This window comes from Macrobrachium nipponense, chromosome 20 (genome assembly GCF_015104395.2).
Source record: "Macrobrachium nipponense isolate FS-2020 chromosome 20, ASM1510439v2, whole genome shotgun sequence".
NCBI classification, from domain to species: Eukaryota; Metazoa; Arthropoda; class Malacostraca; order Decapoda; family Palaemonidae; genus Macrobrachium; species Macrobrachium nipponense.
In genome coordinates this window covers 33,410,912-33,430,485 of record NC_061089.1, presented here as the reverse complement: position 1 = coordinate 33,430,485, position 19,574 = coordinate 33,410,912, and the positions used below count along the sequence as shown (strand labels likewise).

Here is a 19,574-nt window from a genome sequence, read left to right as displayed (position 1 = left end):
AAACAGCAGGAATGAAAGGTAGGCATACTTTTTCGAACATTTTTGGCACCAAGAAATGAGTTATTTAAAAGGGGAAGGGTGTCTGATGAATTATGGGGTCTTGCATAATAGACTACTACTATTCTTATCAGTTTTTAAGGATGCCTGTCAGTCAGTTCCTGTAGCCGTTCCTTCAGGTATTCTATGGCTCGACTTTTACAAAGCAATCAACCTTTAAACTTGAGATGTCCTCAAAAAACTTACTTTGCCAATGGGTCTGATTATTCTATTGCACTAATTATATATATAAATATATATATATATATATATGAGAGAGAGAGAGAGAGAGAGAGAGAGAGAGAGAGAGAGAGAGAGAGAGAGAGAGAGAGAGAGAGAGAGAGAGAGAGAATCAGGTAACGGCTGTGAGTGAAGTACGAAGCCTAAGCCAAAAGTCTCTGTAGTCACCCTTCATATCTTTGAAAAGATGCTCTTCTCGTATCTTCCCCTTACATCTGAAAAGAGCTCTCCTCGTCACATAATTCTCCCCCTTCACATCTTTGAAAAGATGCTCTCCTCGTCACATCTTCCCCCTCACATCTTTGAAAAGAGCTCTCCTTGTCACACCCTACACCCTATCAGAGAGAGAGCCGAACTCTCACCTAATATCAGTTCCACCATCATTCTAAAACAAAACAAAAAACTATTGTAACACCATAGTTAGGTAGCTTGCAACGAGAAGAGAAAACACGGAATATAACAACTGAACGTTAAGGTAACAGAAGAAAGTACAGCTGCTGAACTGCTAAGAAAAAATTAATTAAATCTAAAAAAACCAGGACGACTTCAATGACTCATAAAAAGGAAAATCAATAAATCACGTTAATTTGAGTTATGCAAGGTCTTAAAATCAATAGACACACAGACGGGTGATGTGATAAGACTCCAGTGCAGCTACGTCGTTTTGATAAGAAGGGACAACCGTTATGTCCACAAAAAGAAGATAAAGACCAACAGAAAAAGTAATTAGTTACGAAAATGGTAAAAATGAAATATACCATGTGGGAAATTCATGCCAAAAGTACAGTAAACAGCAGTGAGGACATTTCCCAACTAAACTGATAAAACGTAATTACTTAGTGAAGTTTTTGTATACTTTGTGCAGTCTCATATGGAGTTTCGTGAATGGTGTCTGTTTATTTAGTTTTGAGTTTATATATATATATATATAAAGTTTATATCTAAACAGGACTCAAGAGGTCTGGAAATAATAAATCAAGTGGAAAGGGTGAAAATTAGTAAGAAAAGTTACAATATTAAGAAAACAAGCTACCAAGAGAGAAATGGCCGACATTTTGAAATATGCAGGTTAGCCATTAGAATTATCATAGAGTAAGGCTTTAAAATATTGAAAAGACCAAACTGAAGTGATAAAAGGTTAGATAGTGAACCTCTACCCTAAAGTTGAACAATTGGCAAATTCTGCAACAAACAACTTCAAGGGGGTGGAGTTAGACGTCAATTTAGAAATATCTCCAGGTAATTCTGACCAGAAGGCAAGCAGGAATGAAAGGTAAGCATACTTTTTTCCAACATTTATGGGCACCAAGAAAGTGAATTATTAAAGGGGGGTGGGGGAGGGGGTGGGGGTCTGCTGAATTTGGAGTCTTGCAAGATGGACTACTACTATTCTAATTCAGTTCCTGTAGCTGTTTCCTTCAGGTAGTCTGTGACTCGACTTTCACCAAGCAATCAACCTTAAACTTGAGATGTCTTCAGAAACTCACGTTGCCACCTGGCTCTGATTATTCTATTGCCTGGGACGACCTTCCCGTTTATCCGCTGGTCTCCCACAGGTGCTACATACCAGATTCTGAAATCAAGGCAGAGAATTCTGAAATCAAAGCAGAGAAACATTAGCTGAAATTCAAGAAGTGTGCTGTAACAAATATTTTCACTAATTTTTTTTATTATTATATATATATATATAAACATATATAAATACCAAATGGGGATGGGTTGAAAAAGAACAGTTTTTTTATAATACAGTTTATACTTACAAGCAGAATACCAGCTCAAGGTAGGAACAGTCAAATTCTGAAAAAAAAGTGTTTTGCGTAAACTTACTCGATGTGGTTTTTTGCAAGCTAAAATGAAAATAAAATTCTACATTTAGCCTAAGCCCTTACCTAATATGTTGGCAATGTTTAAGAAGTTGAGTGAATTTTTCTATCACCAAAAATATTATAACAGTACATAGTTAAAAGGAGATTTAAACTAATTACATTTGGGGACGATACCTGAGAAACATGTCACTTAATTGAAGATGTCCCTCACACAGAAATGAAACCTGAACCCTATTAAAATATACACAAAAAAATTTTTGAAAAACAATTATACTTTACTGAAACACAAGGCTTTTTCAAGACAGTAATGATACCTGAATCTCTAATTCCACAAAATATACTTTACTGAACACTAGGCAAAAATCAATCACCCAACTAAACAACAGAATTCAACACACTAAAACACAAAAGATTCCAAACAAAATCTGCCAAAGGAAAACTGTCCAATCAGAAAGAATAATGTTTATAAAAAAAAAAAAAAAGTGGGGGGGCGGGGGGTTGCTGAATTTTGGGGTCTTGCATGAAGGACTACTACTCTTAATTCAGTTTCTAAGGAATGCACTACCAGTCAGTCAGTTCCTGTAGCTGTTCCTTCAGGTAATCTGTGACTCGACCTCCACCAAGCAATCAACCTTTATACTTGAGATGTCTTCAGAAACTTACTTTGCCAACTGGCTCTGATTATTCTATTGTCTGGGACGACCTTCCCGTTTATCTGCTGGTGTCCGACAGGTGCTACATACCAGATTCTGAAATCAAGGCAGAGAAACCTTAGGTAAAGTTAAAGGAATGTGCTGTAACAAACACTTTCACTAATTTTGTATTTTATATAGATATACACTATAAATACCAAATGGGGATGGGTTGAAAAAGAACACCAGATAGTTTTTTTTATATAATACAGTCTATACTTACAAGCAGAAACACAGCTCCAAGGTAGGAGCTGTCAGATCTGAAAAAACAACAAAAAAAATTTCAAGTAAACTTACTCGATATGGTTCTTTGCAAACTACAATGAAAATACAAATATTCTACGTTTAGCCTAAGCCCTTATCTAATATGTTGGCAATGTTCAAGAAGTTGAGTGAATTTTTTCTATTACCAAAAATATTATAACAGTACATATTTAAAGGTGATTCAACTGATTACATGTCACCCTACTTGAAGATGTCCTCACACATACTTGAAGATGTCCTCACACAGAAATAACACCTGAACCTATAAATATACAAAAAAATATGAATATATTTTAAACCAATTATACTTTACTGAAAAACAAGGCTTTAGACAGAAAGTTATCTGAATCTTGTAATCCACAAATTATACTTGACTGAACACAAGGGAAAAATCAATCACCCAACTAAATAGAATTTAACACACTAAAACACAAAAGATTCCATACAAATCTGCAAAAGAAAAACTGTCTAACCAAGAATAATGCTATTAAATTATTATAAAAAAAAAAAAATAAAAAAAAAGGGGGGGGGGGGAGGTCAGGAACAAGGGTGCAGATTACAGCAAGCAACCGAAATAAAAAAAAAAATAGGCTTATACAATGGGGAATCTACAACACAGGAAAATCCTCAATATAACCAACACCAAATACATTTTCAACACAATAAGGCTTCAAAGCTCCTCACGTAAGTGCATATTTAAGAGCGACTCTGCTCTCATCTGGATTCCACATACCCAGTACATAAATATTTTCACACACACTTTACACTGGTCACATCTTTGTTTCACAGTTGCTTATTGATAAAAACATTTGGCGAACAATAGGCTTGTGCTTATATAAGTGTTTCCTACCGAATACACACAACATTGGACAAACACAAAAGAAAACCCAGGTTTCCTGTTCGGAAATTTCAAAATACACCTGAAAACAGAAAATGCCCAGAGTTAGTAGCAATCATTCAACAAAGTACAAAGGTCTTGAATTAGTAACCCTAATAACGAATTAATTTAAAACCGTCGTTTTGTACCATCCCATCACCAAATAACAAAACCCTATACCTTTGATACTACACCAATGGTACCATAAACGTTACAATACAAACACTAAATGCATTGTACCACAAAACATTACAATACCATCTCTACCTGGATAACGGTTTGCCCTTATTTTCCAAACCCAGCATTATAAACACATCGATCCCCACCTTCAGCTAAAACCTAAACATTGCCACAAAAATTCGAACGATTATCATCTTCTGTTACCTTCACCTATTACCCTTAACTTGAGATAATTACCACCTTGCATAAGTTTATAATTCTAGCACACAACGTAACTAGAATGACAATTCATAAATTAATTCTAGCACATCGTAACATAGAACGATACTGATAATACCTTAACAATCCGTTCAGCCCTCTGCAGAATCCCTACTCAACCTTCGCTTTTGCCAATGTTCACTTTTTTTTCCCTCATTACCTCAAAATAAGGCCTTGAATTACACTAAAAAAAAAAAAAAAAAAAAAAAAAAAAAAAAAAAAAAATTAAAATGAGTGTCACCCAATCATCACTATAAACAAGTCATCAATAGAAACCACAACCCTTCTAAATCGTACCAACCGTGTTCTTGATCAAAACCATGTTTAACCAATCTAACGTACATAGTTTCAACCATCCTTTTGCAAACAACCCACTCTTAAAAGGATTTAATTATTAATGGATGTTTCACTGGCGTGGCAATAAAACATCTACTTCCATGTTCTTAGACAGATGTTCGTTCAAATCTGGTATACCCCCCCCGAAAACAATTCTTTATATTCGGAACACAAAACTTCTAAGATACCAACGTTTTCTTATCTTGATTACCTGATGGCGCCAATTACTATCAAATCCAATCCATATTGACAATCATTTGAGTTTTCTCTGCAAGAAGAATAAAGGGTTATTGACCTTCGGGTGATTTCTTTCATATTTTTTTCCATGGAGATTGGTTTTCAGTGGCCGTGGTATTCCCAAACATCAAACGTTATGCTTCTAAGAAACAAGTTTGCAACCTGGTACATCCAAAAACATTTTTTTGCGTATTCGAACAACCTAACTTCTTCACTTCATACCCTACGTTTCTCATAACTTCTCATGACAAAGCTGAAACCATCAATTTTGACCAAAGAAAGGAAAATCTTAATACCTGGATGACCAGTTACCATCATCAATACCCATATTTACCCTCATTTAAATTCTTCCTCTGAAAGGAAAGGAATAAAGGTTATTAATAATCCTTCCCAACTATTGCCCACAGGAAACGGTATCCTTATATTCCTTTAAACATATTGATATTGGCAAAGTTGAACCAAAGGTTTCCTCCCACCTCTTCAGAGCACCAGACTTTCAGGAATAAGGAGATGAAGTCACCATATTGAACCACCCAACTGCCATTTTCTCCTTTAAAATAATAGTTTTGGAATTTCATGGTAAATATTTGTTTTCGAACTTTCATGTTTAATTACCTGTACACTCTAATTTTTTGAATCTATTAAGTGAATGTACCATATGTACTACCAATATATTCTCTATGTAACACAGTAAGTGTATTCTATGAGACATTCAGTAAGTATTATTAGATGGATTTTTACTTTAAACTACTACATATACACCCAGTTTCCATTAACTGGTTTGAAAGGTTTCACCTATTCTATTGGTTATGGAAAAACTACTGTTCTGTACATGGATATGTGACGCAAAATGTTCTAACAAGTTCTATGACTTACAGACAGTACTGGTGGAACTTTGGCAGAACCTCAAGGTAACAATTACTACTAATATGATTTAGGGAGATGAAGGTAGCTACTAACATTTTGTGAATATGAACCACTGCTCTGTCAAATTTGCCATAAGCAATACCTGTAACTGGTAGCTTAATGGGCAAAGGGTAAATACTGCAATTCAAATTGGTTTTAGGGGTGAATTTTAAGCTGTCAAGGTTACAGTAAAGTTTAGAGGAGGGGAACTACAGGTGTAATAGCTAAAATGACGTACACTGATTTCCCGACATTCTTCATCCAGGGTGTTGCTAATCTCACGGAGTTTACCCTGAATGGACTCCTTGACTGCTGCTTGAATTGATTCCATTTTGTTGGCGTTTGCTTGGAATAATAAACGTAGAGAAAAGTGTTAATCACTGATGAGGACAACAGGGAAAAATGGTCTCATAAGTAAATCACTCTCACATGAAGTTTTATTTTTCTAAAGTGCTCACAGAGATTCAATCAATATTCATAAGATCATGCCGGCAGTCTTCATAAAACATAATCCGTAAAAGTTTCTGTAAAGTGAAGAGTGCAGATATAAGGTTCAAGTTTTCACTTCAGATGTCAAAAACTATGATCAATTCTACTAGGTATTCCCTGATGGTATCACAAGCAGTTCTGTAGAAATGTCACCTTTTGAATCTCGTATTATTCCGCTCCAGAGGCCACACTCTTCAGACTAACTATGTAGACTGGCCTCAACTAACTTTCCCCTCTCCTGAAACCCTAAGACTTCAGTAATCATAATATGGCTTCTGAGTTGCCTTCAACCTACTTTGCAATTACATTTGTTTCAATAAGTCAACCTCTATTTTGCTATGAACAAATATGAATTTAGTATTGAATCACTATCCTTACAACTAAGAGTTACAATATTTAAAAATCTAAATGTGGTTGAAGTTACAACTTATATCTAGATCTCCAACAGAGAATGGCAATTCTTCACAATGGATCTTGTTAGAGAAAATCAATAATTCCATCTCAACAACTGTTTCCCCTCCACAGTAGCATTCCTTAACACTGGAAAAGAAAACATTCACATAACTTTCATTTTAGAAAACCATGATAATTTTAAGCAAACCAAACTTCAAGGTTCCAATTTATTTATCAAAAGATCAATATCTGACTCATCCACAACAATGGAGCTAAAGCCTGTCAGCTGGAACAAAACAACCCCATAAAAACTGACAGAAATTTAATCCAGCATGGTTGTTACCTGGAAGCATATTGCTTTTCAATGAAGAATAGAACAGAAAGCAAGGCTTTACATACCACAATGTACCTACTGCAATAAACAAAAATGCTTACCCCAATTATTGGCTCTAATAGGACCAAAAGGCCTACTGATAAATGTCAACCAATTTTCACTCAACCCAAACTTTGATTACATTAGGGTAAATCAGGATAGCAAGACCCACGTTTACTACAAAAAAATTTTTTAGTTGGCAGAATTACTCCTATGATCCACGGCACTTGTTCAGTTTCATCTTGGGAAGCTTTTTCCACAAATCTAACATGAAAAACATCATAATAAAATATATCTGAATCACACACCATTTAAAATCTGGACATGAGAAGCACCTGAGTTGAATAAACTGCTCTAATGTCTTTAGCTTTGAATTATGCCAAGGATGGCTGCATATGCAGCTACTTTCTAATTTACATATTACTAAAAGATACTACTGTGTGTCAGAGACTAGGACATTTATACAGCAAAAGGCATGCTTTGCTTTTATTGCATAAAATGACATGGAAACCTTGATCTCAAAGACACAATAAAGATCTACAAGAAGGTGATATGATCTTCCACATCATCAGACAATGTCCTAATTCAACATGACTGACTACAATAAAGGATAAAATTCCATAGACAGTAGCTGTCAAAGCTGTGCTCAGAGTGTACACTGAATAAGGGAAGGACTGGATAACAGGAAGTTCTCAGTAAAGAACCAAAACAAAACCAAATGATAACGCAAACAGTATAGTGCATAATTTCTGTGGCCTTTTACCTTAGTTTCTACTAAGAGACACATATAACCAAAGTTTTCTCCCTAGTTCTAAAATCCAGATCGACTAAGTACAGCAAATTCAGTTCTTTAATGAAAAAACGGTAAATGTCTACAACAATATATTCACTAACCATTTCCCAAAAAGTACGTATCAAAGTAATGTCAGTGCTATTTACCCTTTATGAGTGTATAGCGTTGACTACTATACATGTAGACAAATATGTACTGTATTTGTACACTTCTCCGAGAGTAAACGTGACATTACAACTATCTTATCATGGAGTGGTAGCATAGCAGGACTGACTGGTTAATAAAATGTAAGCCTCGACTGAATTCGGGATGAACTAATTTTATGAATTAAAACAATTGGAATCCTTATATAGTCTGTTCATTTATATTTTTTATTGTAATTGGAAAGTATTCACATGCCTCCTCCACTGTGACTGTGATCCTGATAACATCACTAGTGGTGTAAAACTAAACTGGAGCTTGACGTGCTTAAAACTATAATTTTCACATCCATCTATAGTACCAAATGAGTTTCAATTGGCTAAGTAAACAATGCAGACAAAGAGGTAAGAAACATTATACATGAACTGAACTAAACAAGTCGATACTGTGACTTCCAAATCCCATAATACAAGAACCAATTAAGCATATGATAAAAATATACAATATATGAAAGTTAAAAACTTTACATAAAGTATATAAAAAAAGTTTACTATGTACATAGGTACTTGAAATTTTAAAGCAGATAACAAACAAGAACATAAACCAGCATACTATATAAATAGTACTATCTCAACACCTGTAGGTAATCTGATAACATTTCAAATCACATAAACCACTTATAGCTAGCTATCTTAAGCCCATAATCATGTGAACTACTACTGTGCTACAATTTCCTTAAATTGTCATGATTATTGCACTGTATGGTACTTATCAAAACGGTACTATTACTAAGCTCTTTCACTCCTCAAAAAATGCTACAAAAAGGGGGGTACAGATATAACTTACAACTGATAGTTTATAGCAGTTACTCTGCAATGCAGTCGTACAGTGAAATCTCCCAAAGCAAAAGTATTCTTGCAATTATCACACCACAAAGCAAACAACATAAAAGCAAAATTAATCAAAGGGCATAAAAACTCTGACTTTAATTCCATAAAATAAATTGGACGAGTTAAATAAACCAAACATAATTTGCAGTACCACAGAATTTAGTTAAAAATTCAGAATGAGCATTCAAGCAAGGTAATTTTATTTAACCATGTACTGTAGATATAAATCAGCCAAAAAATATGTTCAGTTCAAGGGAGATGTGGGTTATAAAAAGATTTATATCTAAACACTGGACTGTCAGATAAGCTCTATTAACCAAGAACTAATTTACTGTGCATTATGTACCACTTCCCAATAATTCCCTTTACACAGGGTGTTGTACTTTTAATCTTTACTGTACGAATTTCACAGTAATTGAATTTGTCATGACCATTAAAATAACATTTAGTACTAACTACTTCGCACAATAAAAGTACTTATGTATTTCTGTTTCAAAGCTCATCAACAGCCTGCTGAGGATATAAGCATTGATAATTTGAGATAATTTCACTCATTAAAGTGGAATTCAATTTTAAAACACCTTTGTGATTAGAGTAGGCTAAACAGTTTAACATCAAAATTATTAAACAAAAATTTTCCACAAGTTTAATAACTGGCTAACTTTATAAGACTAGGCCTGAACAGTTATCAATTTTTATAACATAGCTTACATCATATCTCAAAAATTGAAGTAAAGGGAACTTAGGACTTAATACAATATCAACGATGATAGACAACACACAAACGTTGAAAATTATAAAGAAATGGGAAGGTATAGAAAAGCTGAAGTTTTACATGTACATAAAGAATTATGCAAGGAACCAGATCTGCTAACTCTGATTGGGTAAAGAGCAATACTGCTTTTTAAAATATCGCTATGACAATTCAACTCACATAAGTAATATGTAATGTGTGTCAGATCTATGACAATTTTGTAACTAACAAAAATTACAAATAAATAGAAATCTGACTTACGAACTGACAAAAGTGAAACAACTCAGAAGTAAAAGAGAATGCATTACAAAAATTATAATCTCCAATGGGACATACCATACAAAATTGTCCAAGTGAAAAACAAAACACTAAACTATTGGCCTTTAACTATCCTAAATCTTGATCAACCATCTTATGGTGCAATAAACTATCATTCAATAGAAGAGAAAGAGAAGGCACTTATATTTCTTCCACAATATTAAATACTGACAACCCTAACAATACAGCGCACTACACATTAGCATAGTCAAGCAACTGGGTAGAATAATAGAAACACAAATGTAAAGCTCAGTATTCCATAATAAAATTACAGCAGAAAAAAAGTAGGATAACCTACTTTACTCTGGCACACAGGAAAGTACAAAACTGACAAGGAAATGAATCCCTGGAACAAACATTCTCATTAGCATATGCACAACCACTTTAGAATCAAAAACAACTTTGTGATTAAAGTAGGTTCAATAGTTTGACATCATGAAGCTTGAATAAAAATGTTGCTTCAAGGGTAGCAATTGGTCAACACCATGAATCAAGGATTAAAACACTGACGACCTCTTTTAACAAATAGTTGACCTTTTTTTAAATTTAATCTACGAATCACATTTGACACCCAAGTACAAAAGAGATGCATTTCAGAACCAACAGTAATAAACCTAAGTTACTTTATCTACAACACACTACAAACTAGCCCTGGCTAAGACTATTGTTTCTTAAAAAGTCTAGCCTTTATTTTCCCTGTATAATAGGTAATAAGGACTAGACTCACTGCCTTGAGATGGTGGGATACTATCATCAACCTTAGGCTGGCATGTGGCAACCTACGGTAGGTAAGGTTAACGTGGTAACAGAAGAATGTCTATCCTGGACTACGTCTGCATTAGCGTACTTTTCAAAATTGCTAAAACTTTCCTTTCAACGAAAAATAAACATTCTGGGCTGCCTATGATTAGCTTCAGCAAAATCTGACTAGCAGTGAATATATGAATTGGAATTCCGTCAAATAATAGGCTTCCAGGAGTAAAACCAGGATTAGCCCATCAAGCGATCTAGCTATCGTACCGTAACAGGCTACGGTACCCTACGGTAAAAAACAAAACTTTCACTACTAGATAAAAATACGAGACCCTGAGTAATTTACCAAGAGTACTCCCCCAACTTAAACTTTATTGCGCACCGATGAATATGCATTCACAAGTCTAGTAAGCTAATATCACCCACGGGCTACAGGTGGGTGATCCTCCTCCGGCTATAATACCGAACAGATGACCTCTCGCACAAAAAACGAAAATATCCGTCACTGTGCCGCATTCGCTCGCTTTCGGACGATGACATTTCCGTATGCAATCGCCTAGCAATTCGAAAGACGTCTGCGAGACCAATGTAAGGGCCATCGATGCTCTCCCGGCGTAAAATATGTATTTCCAACCTTTAGAAATTGAACTTAGCGCGCAATCTGTCAGTTTACATATATGTTTATCTTTCTCTCCATTCGGGGGAGACTGTGCGCCTCTCGCGACCTATTTCTCGCACCATCACACATCCAGGATGTCGTAAAAACACTTTGGAACATTTAACGTGGCATACAATCAGTGGAAAACTTATTAAAAGTCTCGGGCACTTACCCTGGATCACGTCCCTTTTTCCTCAACACAATATGGCCGCAATGTTGATAGGAGGAGTGGCCATGATAGGTGCGCATCGCAATGCGCATTCCGTGGTGTCCTCGGCCGCTCGTTTCGAAAAAGATTTAATCACATGACTTGCGTGTGGTAATAGGTACGCATATTTCTAATTCTAAGTTGCACGCGTTATACAAGACATGTTAGATAATGTCACGATTTTAAAAATGGGGTTAATCATTCGGTTTCTTTTGCTCTTGAACTTGATTCCCATATAGATAGGTTACGAGTTATATTTGTTTACTTTTAGTTACGTCAACCAAAGTTACTCAGTGTGTAGCTTTTGAAAACTTGATGATTATTTGTGTCTGCAGTACATATGTTTCTTTACAATGTACTTTATTCATAAGTATTAAAAAATGTCATAGAAATGAAATTCATTTAGTTGGGGAAATGCGAGATGAACTGTAGGAAAAGCTGAGAAAATGCAATAAATCTGTTGGACAACGAAAAAAGTCAGAGAGGGAAGGGATGCCCATAACAGTGCCTGATGCCCATTCGTCGTAGTGCTTATCCAAACTTCTGATTTACTTAAATCTGATTAAACTGTGCTTTACTGACCTCTGTATTTCTACGACTAAGTAGGATTTTAAAAGAGCCTTAACCTACAGACAAGACAAACTATATACAGAAGTGTAATAGCACGTATAGGATGTGAAATAAAGTAGAAGCTCTGGTGTGGACTTCCGGACACCCCGACCAACAGACTATAAGTAGAAATAATATATTATACGTATTATACATATTACTGTAAATACGGTAGGTAATGCCATGTTTTCGCGACAGATTTCCAGAAAACAGCGAAAATATTTTAATATCTACGACGGCAGAGAAAGTATATTGAACTGCTGAAACGCTCTGTGTTAAAGCGGACTGAAGTATTAATGATAAGAAATCAAAACTTGGAAATTAAATAAACTATGGTCGATTAATTGGAACTTAGCTGACGAACTAATGTGGCTGCCCTGATCACAGGATAACAAAGTTGCAGTACTATTATTGTAAACTGAAGGAAAACGTACACCAAGGTGGACTGGACTATTGAATGAAAAAGAAGAAGAAGAAGAAATAAATCCCGACGAGTCAAGAGTGATCGCAGATGTCGTTATCGGGAACGCCAGAAATTCGTTTCGCTAAACAGGATGGTTTGGCTGAAAGAAAAGTTTTGACACTCGTTTGACATCCGCTCTTTGTATGTGCTGCCCTCACACTTGGCCTCATAATGGTTTCTTGTTAGTTTATTTGGCATATCTTGTGTTTGTTTTTCATCTGATGCCCACACCAAATTGATACGTTTTGTTCTTAACCATCTGAGAACACAAGTTTTATGACTTATTGGACAAGAGCATGTAAATCCCGCACGCGTTGTCTATCAATTTATGTCTCGAGTAATCTGTTTTCTTATAAGAAAATCTAATCTGTTGAATAAGATGCCTCTGGAAGATACCTGATAAAGAAGGAGCTCGATGCTTCAGTATATTTATCCGTTGTCACGTGTTTACTTTCCTTGGAAGTCTGTTATTATAAAACGTTCACTGCTTATCATACCTCAAAATGCTTCAGCTGTGACAGTTTTTTTTTTTTTTTTTTTTTTTTTTTTTTTTTTTTTTAGAACATCTTGGAGAGATGTGAGACCGATAACAGCGGTACTACAGAGGCATTGGCTTACATTACAGCACCAAGTGAAATCCCTTTTACGATAAGACATTCATGGGATATCCGACAATCTCACCCTAATACATTCGAGAATAGTAATTTGTTTATTGCATTCGGATCTCACTTCCAACTGGATTCGGTTTTTATTTATTTATTTATTTTATTTATTTATTTTATTTTCATTTTTTATTTATTTATTTATTTTGGCAAATGCTCTCGGGAACTTCCTGACAGCACTCTTCTTATGATCTCTAGATCGTGTTGTATCGGTCAATCGTTACGATCTCGTAGTTACTCTGTATAATATCATAGAATATAGAATTTAGGCCAAGGTCCAAGCACTGGGACCTACGAGGTCATTCGGCGCGAAGCGTAAATTAACAGTCAAAAGGTTTGAAAGGCATAACAGGAGGAAAACCTTGCAGTTGTGATATGAATCAATTGTTAGAAGTGGATGGAAAGTAAGGTGGGAGAAAGAGAATATGAACGGAAGTACAGTTGAAAGAGTTGCAGCTTGGGGTCGTAGGGACGCCGCAAAGAACCTAATTATGTAATGCCTACAGTGCACCGCTTGAGGTGCACTGACGGTGATAACCCCCTATGGTCGTTGCTCTATAAAAGACACAAACTCAAGATTACTGCCAGAATGTCGTGCGTTCTTTAACTCCATTTCCTCTACAACCCCATAGCATACGGACCGTACGTTACTCTATAGACACAAACTCTAGTAGATCACTGCAAGAATGTGGTACGTTCTATATCTCCATCATTCCTCTACCGTCCAAACGTGGCCTTTTTCAATCGTCCATCAAGACTTCTCTCGCAGAACCGGGCTTGCTCAGAGCCAGTGGCGATTCTAGGGGGGCGGCATGGGGGGCCAGCTGCCCTCCCAGATTTTGGCCATGCCCTTGGTTTGCCCCCTCAATTTTTTAATGAAATATTATATGTAAAATTAATCATTATTGAATATAACTATAGCTACTAACTAGTCACATAAAATTAGGCTGAGTACTCTCAAGAACGTGATGCAATGTTCTGTTTTGCTCGTAGGCACTTTGCATCACCTTCTTATGGCAATGCAGACGACGCATTTGTAAAGAGTGGCTTTAGACGATAGAAAAAGGCACAAGGAAAAGATGGGGCCATTGCAAAGCGCCTGAACTCACATATCCACGAAGCCTCTATACTGCGTGGATTGACTACCAGCACAATAAAACTGATAAAACATCCATCAAACAGAGTATAAGTGAGGGCTATCAGAAGAGAGTCCGTGAAAATCGTCATTACATAAAAACCCTCGGTGAGACTAACACAAAATATGCACAGAGGTCACAGAGAAGGTGACGATGAACAAAATCCGGGAAATATCCGTAAACTTCTTAGATTCATTGCCAAACATGATCCTGTTACAGCTGAACGTGTCAAAAATGGTTCAAAAAGGAGTACACCAGTTCTGCAATACAAAATGAGATTGATACATTTGCATCAATTGTGAGGGAAGAAATAGCTGAAAACATAAAATCCTGCCATTACTTTTCTGTTCAAGCCGATGAAGCCAAGGATGTGAGCAAAACTGCGCAATTAGCGCTATAATAGTAGTACGATTTTATGATGAAATCTCACACTGTGATCAGGAATGTTTTATTTCATTCACTCCCTGTCTTCATTGGATGCTGCATATATCACAGACATAATACTGCTCTTGTTGGCTTTGGGATTTGATGGAGCATCAGTCATGAGTGGAGGAATTAGTGGCGTTCAGAAACGTATAAAAGAGAAAGCACTTTTTGCTTATTATGTTCATTGTTATGGTCATAAGCTCAATTTGGTTTTGACAAGGGTTGCAAGGAATTTACCACAAGCATCTGAATTTTTCAGTCTTCTTGAAGAAGTCTATATCTTTGCTAGTAATGCAGTTGTTCATGAGAAGTTCCTTTCTTTACAGCGTGAAATGTTTCCTGAAGAACAAATTCGAGAACTTCAACATCTCAGTGATTCTCGCTGGTGGTGTCGGGCTACCTCTTGTGAAAATGCTTTATTACGTTTGGAATGTATTATAAGACTTTTGAAGGAGACTTCCGCAGATGATACCGGAGCTCAAGCTGTATCTGCTAGAGGTTTACTTGCTCAGATGGATGCAGAATTTGTTTGTTTATTGCAGTTTTTCTCTGAAATTCTGGGAAAAATAAATAAAGTATCCCAGCAGCTGGAGGATAAACAGGTAGACCTTGGAAAAGCAGCTAAACTTATTTCTTGTCTTCGTGAAGATTTAGCTGATGTAAGAAACTCCAACTTAATTGAGAATTACTCTAATAGGATTGACGAACTCTGTAAAAAAAAAAAATGTGACATTTCACCAACAGTGACAAGAAAACGTTCAAGAAAACCTCGACAGCTCCCTCATTTTATCATGCTGGAAACCACTGCCCAGAGAGTTGTTGAACCAAGTCATGCACAACACGTCACAATCTTGTATGAAGTACTGGACTGTTTAAATAGTGAATTAGACCGTCGTTTTTCCAAAGATTCATTTGTGACCTGTGGCATTTCAGTTCTCTGTCCTGCAGGACAGACTTTCTTATATGAGGATGACTTGAAGTCATTTGCTTTATCATATTCAGTTAATCAAAGTAATTTAAAACACGAGCTACCTTTAGTTAAGAAATTGCTCCAGAAAGAACCTCAGCCCTACGTACATCATTAGTAGAGTTTTTGTCGTTTATTCATCCATATAAATCTGCCTTTGATTGCTTATACAGGTTACCATTGATGGCTGTAATACTTCCTGTTACTAGTGCTTCTTGTGAAAGAAGTTTTTCCACAATGAAAATAGTAAAAACATTTCTTAGAAATTTAATGAATAGTGAGAGACTAAGTGACACTGCATTATTATCAGTTGAAAGTAAACGGACTGAAAGTATTGACTAGATAGTTTTGTAGATGAGTTTGACAGCCGACATGATAATCTTAAAATCAAATTGCAATAAACATTTTGAGAATTGTCCCGACATGGTCCATATCTGTTTTGTGTATTATGAAAACTTGCCATTCTTTAATGATTGCATATTGTTATGAATTGTATATAGTTTTGAATGGCGAAACAACATTTTGAGAATTTTCATGATAAGCCTCATATCTGTCTGTTTGTTCATTTCATTAATACCTTTCCTTACTTTGTTTAAATGTGCATTATACAAACTTGCCATTCTTTAATGATTGCATATTGTTGGGGATTGTATATAGTTTTGAATGTCAAACCAACATTTTCAGAATGGTCATGACATGGTCTATATCTGTCTGCTCATTTCATTAGTTGATACCTTTCTTTAAGTTGTGCAAAGGTGTATTACACAAACTTAACATTCTTTAATAATTTGCATATTGGTTGGGATCGTATATAGATTTGAATGTAAAACTGAACCTTTTCAGAATTGTCATGACATGCCCCATGTATATCTGTTCATTTCATATAGTTGCTACCTCTCTTTATTTGGTTCAAATGTGTATTATATTTATACATACTATCCATTCTTTAATGTTTGTGTATTGTTTGGAACTGTATATAGTTTTGAATGGTAAATTTTCATATCACGCAAGTCAGGTAAAATATCAGATGTATGCTTTACAGTTGTTTTGCTTAGGAATCAAACAAAATTCTATATGAACCTTTACCTTTAGTCAAATTCATTCCTCCATGAGTTTCAAAATATTTCCAAAACTGTAATCATTTTTACAGTTACCTTTCCTATGATGTCCACCCAACAATTATCTTTGCTCCGGAGTTGCCCCCCGAATTTTTGAGGGGTAAAATCGCCACTGCTCAGAGCAGACCTATTCTCCCCTTTTACACCTTTACTACACATTTCTCATCATTTCTGTAATGGTGTACGATTCATGGTCGCTCTTATGAAACCGCCGGCATCTACATGATGTTACACGACAGAAACAGTCACAACAATTAGAAGCAGAATCGTAAAGACGAAAGGCTGGTAAAATAACTGGCACCTTCCTTGGCTGACATTAGCGTACCCGTGAAATGTAAGTCATCCTGTTGATTAGAATCTGGCAGCCAACTTACGTGTTATGAAATGGCCAACTCTGTGTTATTAAGAGACTATTGCATAAGAAACATAAGGTCGGTAACTCTCTCTCTCTCTCTCTCTCTCTCTCTCTCTCTCTCTCTCTCTCTCTCTCTTCTCTCTCTCTCTCAGTTATTTTCATTGCATTTTATCAGCAGTCAAACTAACCTTTCTTAAGGTGCTTTAATTCTAACCGAGTTAATTATGCAGTTGTATAAGAAGGTATATATATACACACACATATATAAATATATATACTGCACTTATCCAGTCTTTAAAAATTCAGCAGGCAGCACCTGCCTAAATAAATATTCAAGGTTACTTGAGTTTGCAACAAAATCTGAAAATTGTGCCTTCGGGTAGATTAACCACAGCGGTAGACTATCAGCACACACCGTTTCACTCTTCGCTAGCAGACTATTTCAGTATACAGATAGTCTGGTACTATTTTCTTGCTTATAGGGATCTTTCTAGTTTCGTTTTCGGAAAAATAGTTTATGTGAACTAATGGGAAATTTAAAGTCTGTAACACGGCATTCTAAATTTAAGCTTATATTACATAGCTTATTCAATGAAAGCCGAAGTTCCCGTGAGACTAAATACCCACTAAGCTATGTAAGTCGTCAAGTACTGCAAGGTTACCGTGTAAGGAACTCGAATAGAGTATGGTGACTATGATTTCGTGGATTTTCCATATAAAATAAGACTTTTAGGGTTTTCCTGCAATTGAACAACAATAGATTATAGTGGCCATGCCTTTATGGAACGAAGATTAAGTCTAACAGTTATGCCAGGGCCTAACGGAATTTATTGTTGCAGGAGCGTTTTGCTGTTGCGTGACCTTACTTAACTACCGCACATACTGCTCACTTGTATGCTTAAAATAACTGTATTAGCGTCAAGGCCATAAACAGGTTAATATTCACCTTCTCTGCCACTAACATCTGTTGTCATTATACGAGCAACTTTTCGCTTCGATAACTGGGGATCAGGCTATAATACTCGCAAATGAGTCTTCGACTACCCCCTTCAACCTGAAGGTTGCTGGAATAAAGAGAGGAAAAACACGCATTTCTTTCTATAAATACGTGTAACAATAAAATGGAATAGCCTTCAGTGTTCTTTCATGTAATCGACTACATTTTTTTGGCTTTCATGTGTAGTTTAGAAGTGATAATCGCTAGTTACATTTACATAGGTCTACCGCACTGAGTTTTATGTGCACATATTGTTATTTGCTTACAATTATAGGTACACATTGTATATCTGACATTAATAATTTACATACAATCTTGTACGAACCCGAGATAAACCATTTCAAGTCTTAAAGTATCAGAACCACCCTTTTCAGAACGATTGCCATTAAAATTCAACGCTAAACAGCTACAATTATATATATATATATATATATATATATATATATATATATATATATATATATATATATATATAATTGTAGCTGTTTAGCGTTGAATTTTAATGGCAATCGTTCTGAAAAGGGTGGTTCTGATACTTTAAGACTTGAAATGGTTTATCTCGGGTTCGTACAAGATTGTATGTAAATTATTAATGTCAGATATACAATGTGTACCTATAATTGTAAGCAAGTAACAATATGTGCACTAAAACTCAGTGCGGTAGACCTATGTAAATGTAACTAAGCGATTATCACAGATATACTATATATATATATATATATCATATATATATATATATAGATATATATATAATATATATATATATATATAATATATATATTGGAACATGAAACATTTTCATAGAGGAAATATACTTTGACCGGTGCCGCAGGGAGTGGCTTGATAAGACACGTCTGTCATAGGTTAAGTTAGGATTGATGGGCTTATAGCAATATTTAGTTCAAGTTAAACGTCATCGTAAAATTGTTGAAACACGCTCGATGGTAGTACAGAACTCGGGCTGATTTATATGCTTTGCCTCTGGAAAAAATTAAAAAAGATAAATTCTTTCCCGCTTTAAGCTAACGCATGACAGCGTGGTTAGGAAACAATGGGGACATTTTGGGGCGTCTTTCAGAAAAGTCTGTAGAAAAAGGACATTCATGTCGTTAATCACTCATCCTTACCTTTAGTAAAGCAGTCATTATCAACTATCATATGAAACACAACCTTACCGACGGCTTTGGGACAGTGTTTCTTTTAATTTCGAACGAACTTC

General features: G+C 35.6%; 2 protein-coding genes across 4 annotated transcripts in view; one reads left to right on the top strand and one right to left on the bottom strand.

The window, feature by feature from the left end:
* LOC135224687 (moesin/ezrin/radixin homolog 1-like) overlaps positions 1–11,684 on the bottom strand; it is a 255,569-nt gene extending 243,885 nt beyond the window's left edge. For 2 of the 3 annotated variants that reach the window (XM_064263951.1, XM_064263960.1), the window contains exon 1: positions 6,091–6,197. In XM_064263951.1, coding sequence (XP_064120021.1) covers positions 6,091–6,183 — 93 coding nt within the window. In that variant the 5' untranslated portion in view covers positions 6,184–6,197. Of the gene's footprint in view, positions 1–6,090; positions 6,198–11,586 lie in introns of those variants that run through there. The other variant, XM_064263982.1, reaches the window with a different exon arrangement.
* A 3,350-nt stretch (positions 11,685–15,034) lies between these two features.
* On the top strand, positions 15,035–16,003 carry LOC135219933 (uncharacterized). The gene has a single exon (XM_064257163.1). It carries the CDS (start codon positions 15,035–15,037, stop codon positions 16,001–16,003), a length of 969 nt encoding a protein of 322 aa, XP_064113233.1.
* Positions 16,004–19,574: the final 3,571 nt, after the last annotated feature.

Bases quoted from the DNA above. Each gene is read 5' to 3' on its own strand.
- LOC135219933 (XM_064257163.1), top strand. From the start codon at position 15,035: ATGAGTGGAGGAATTAGTGGCGTTCAGAAACGTATAAAAGAGAAAGCA.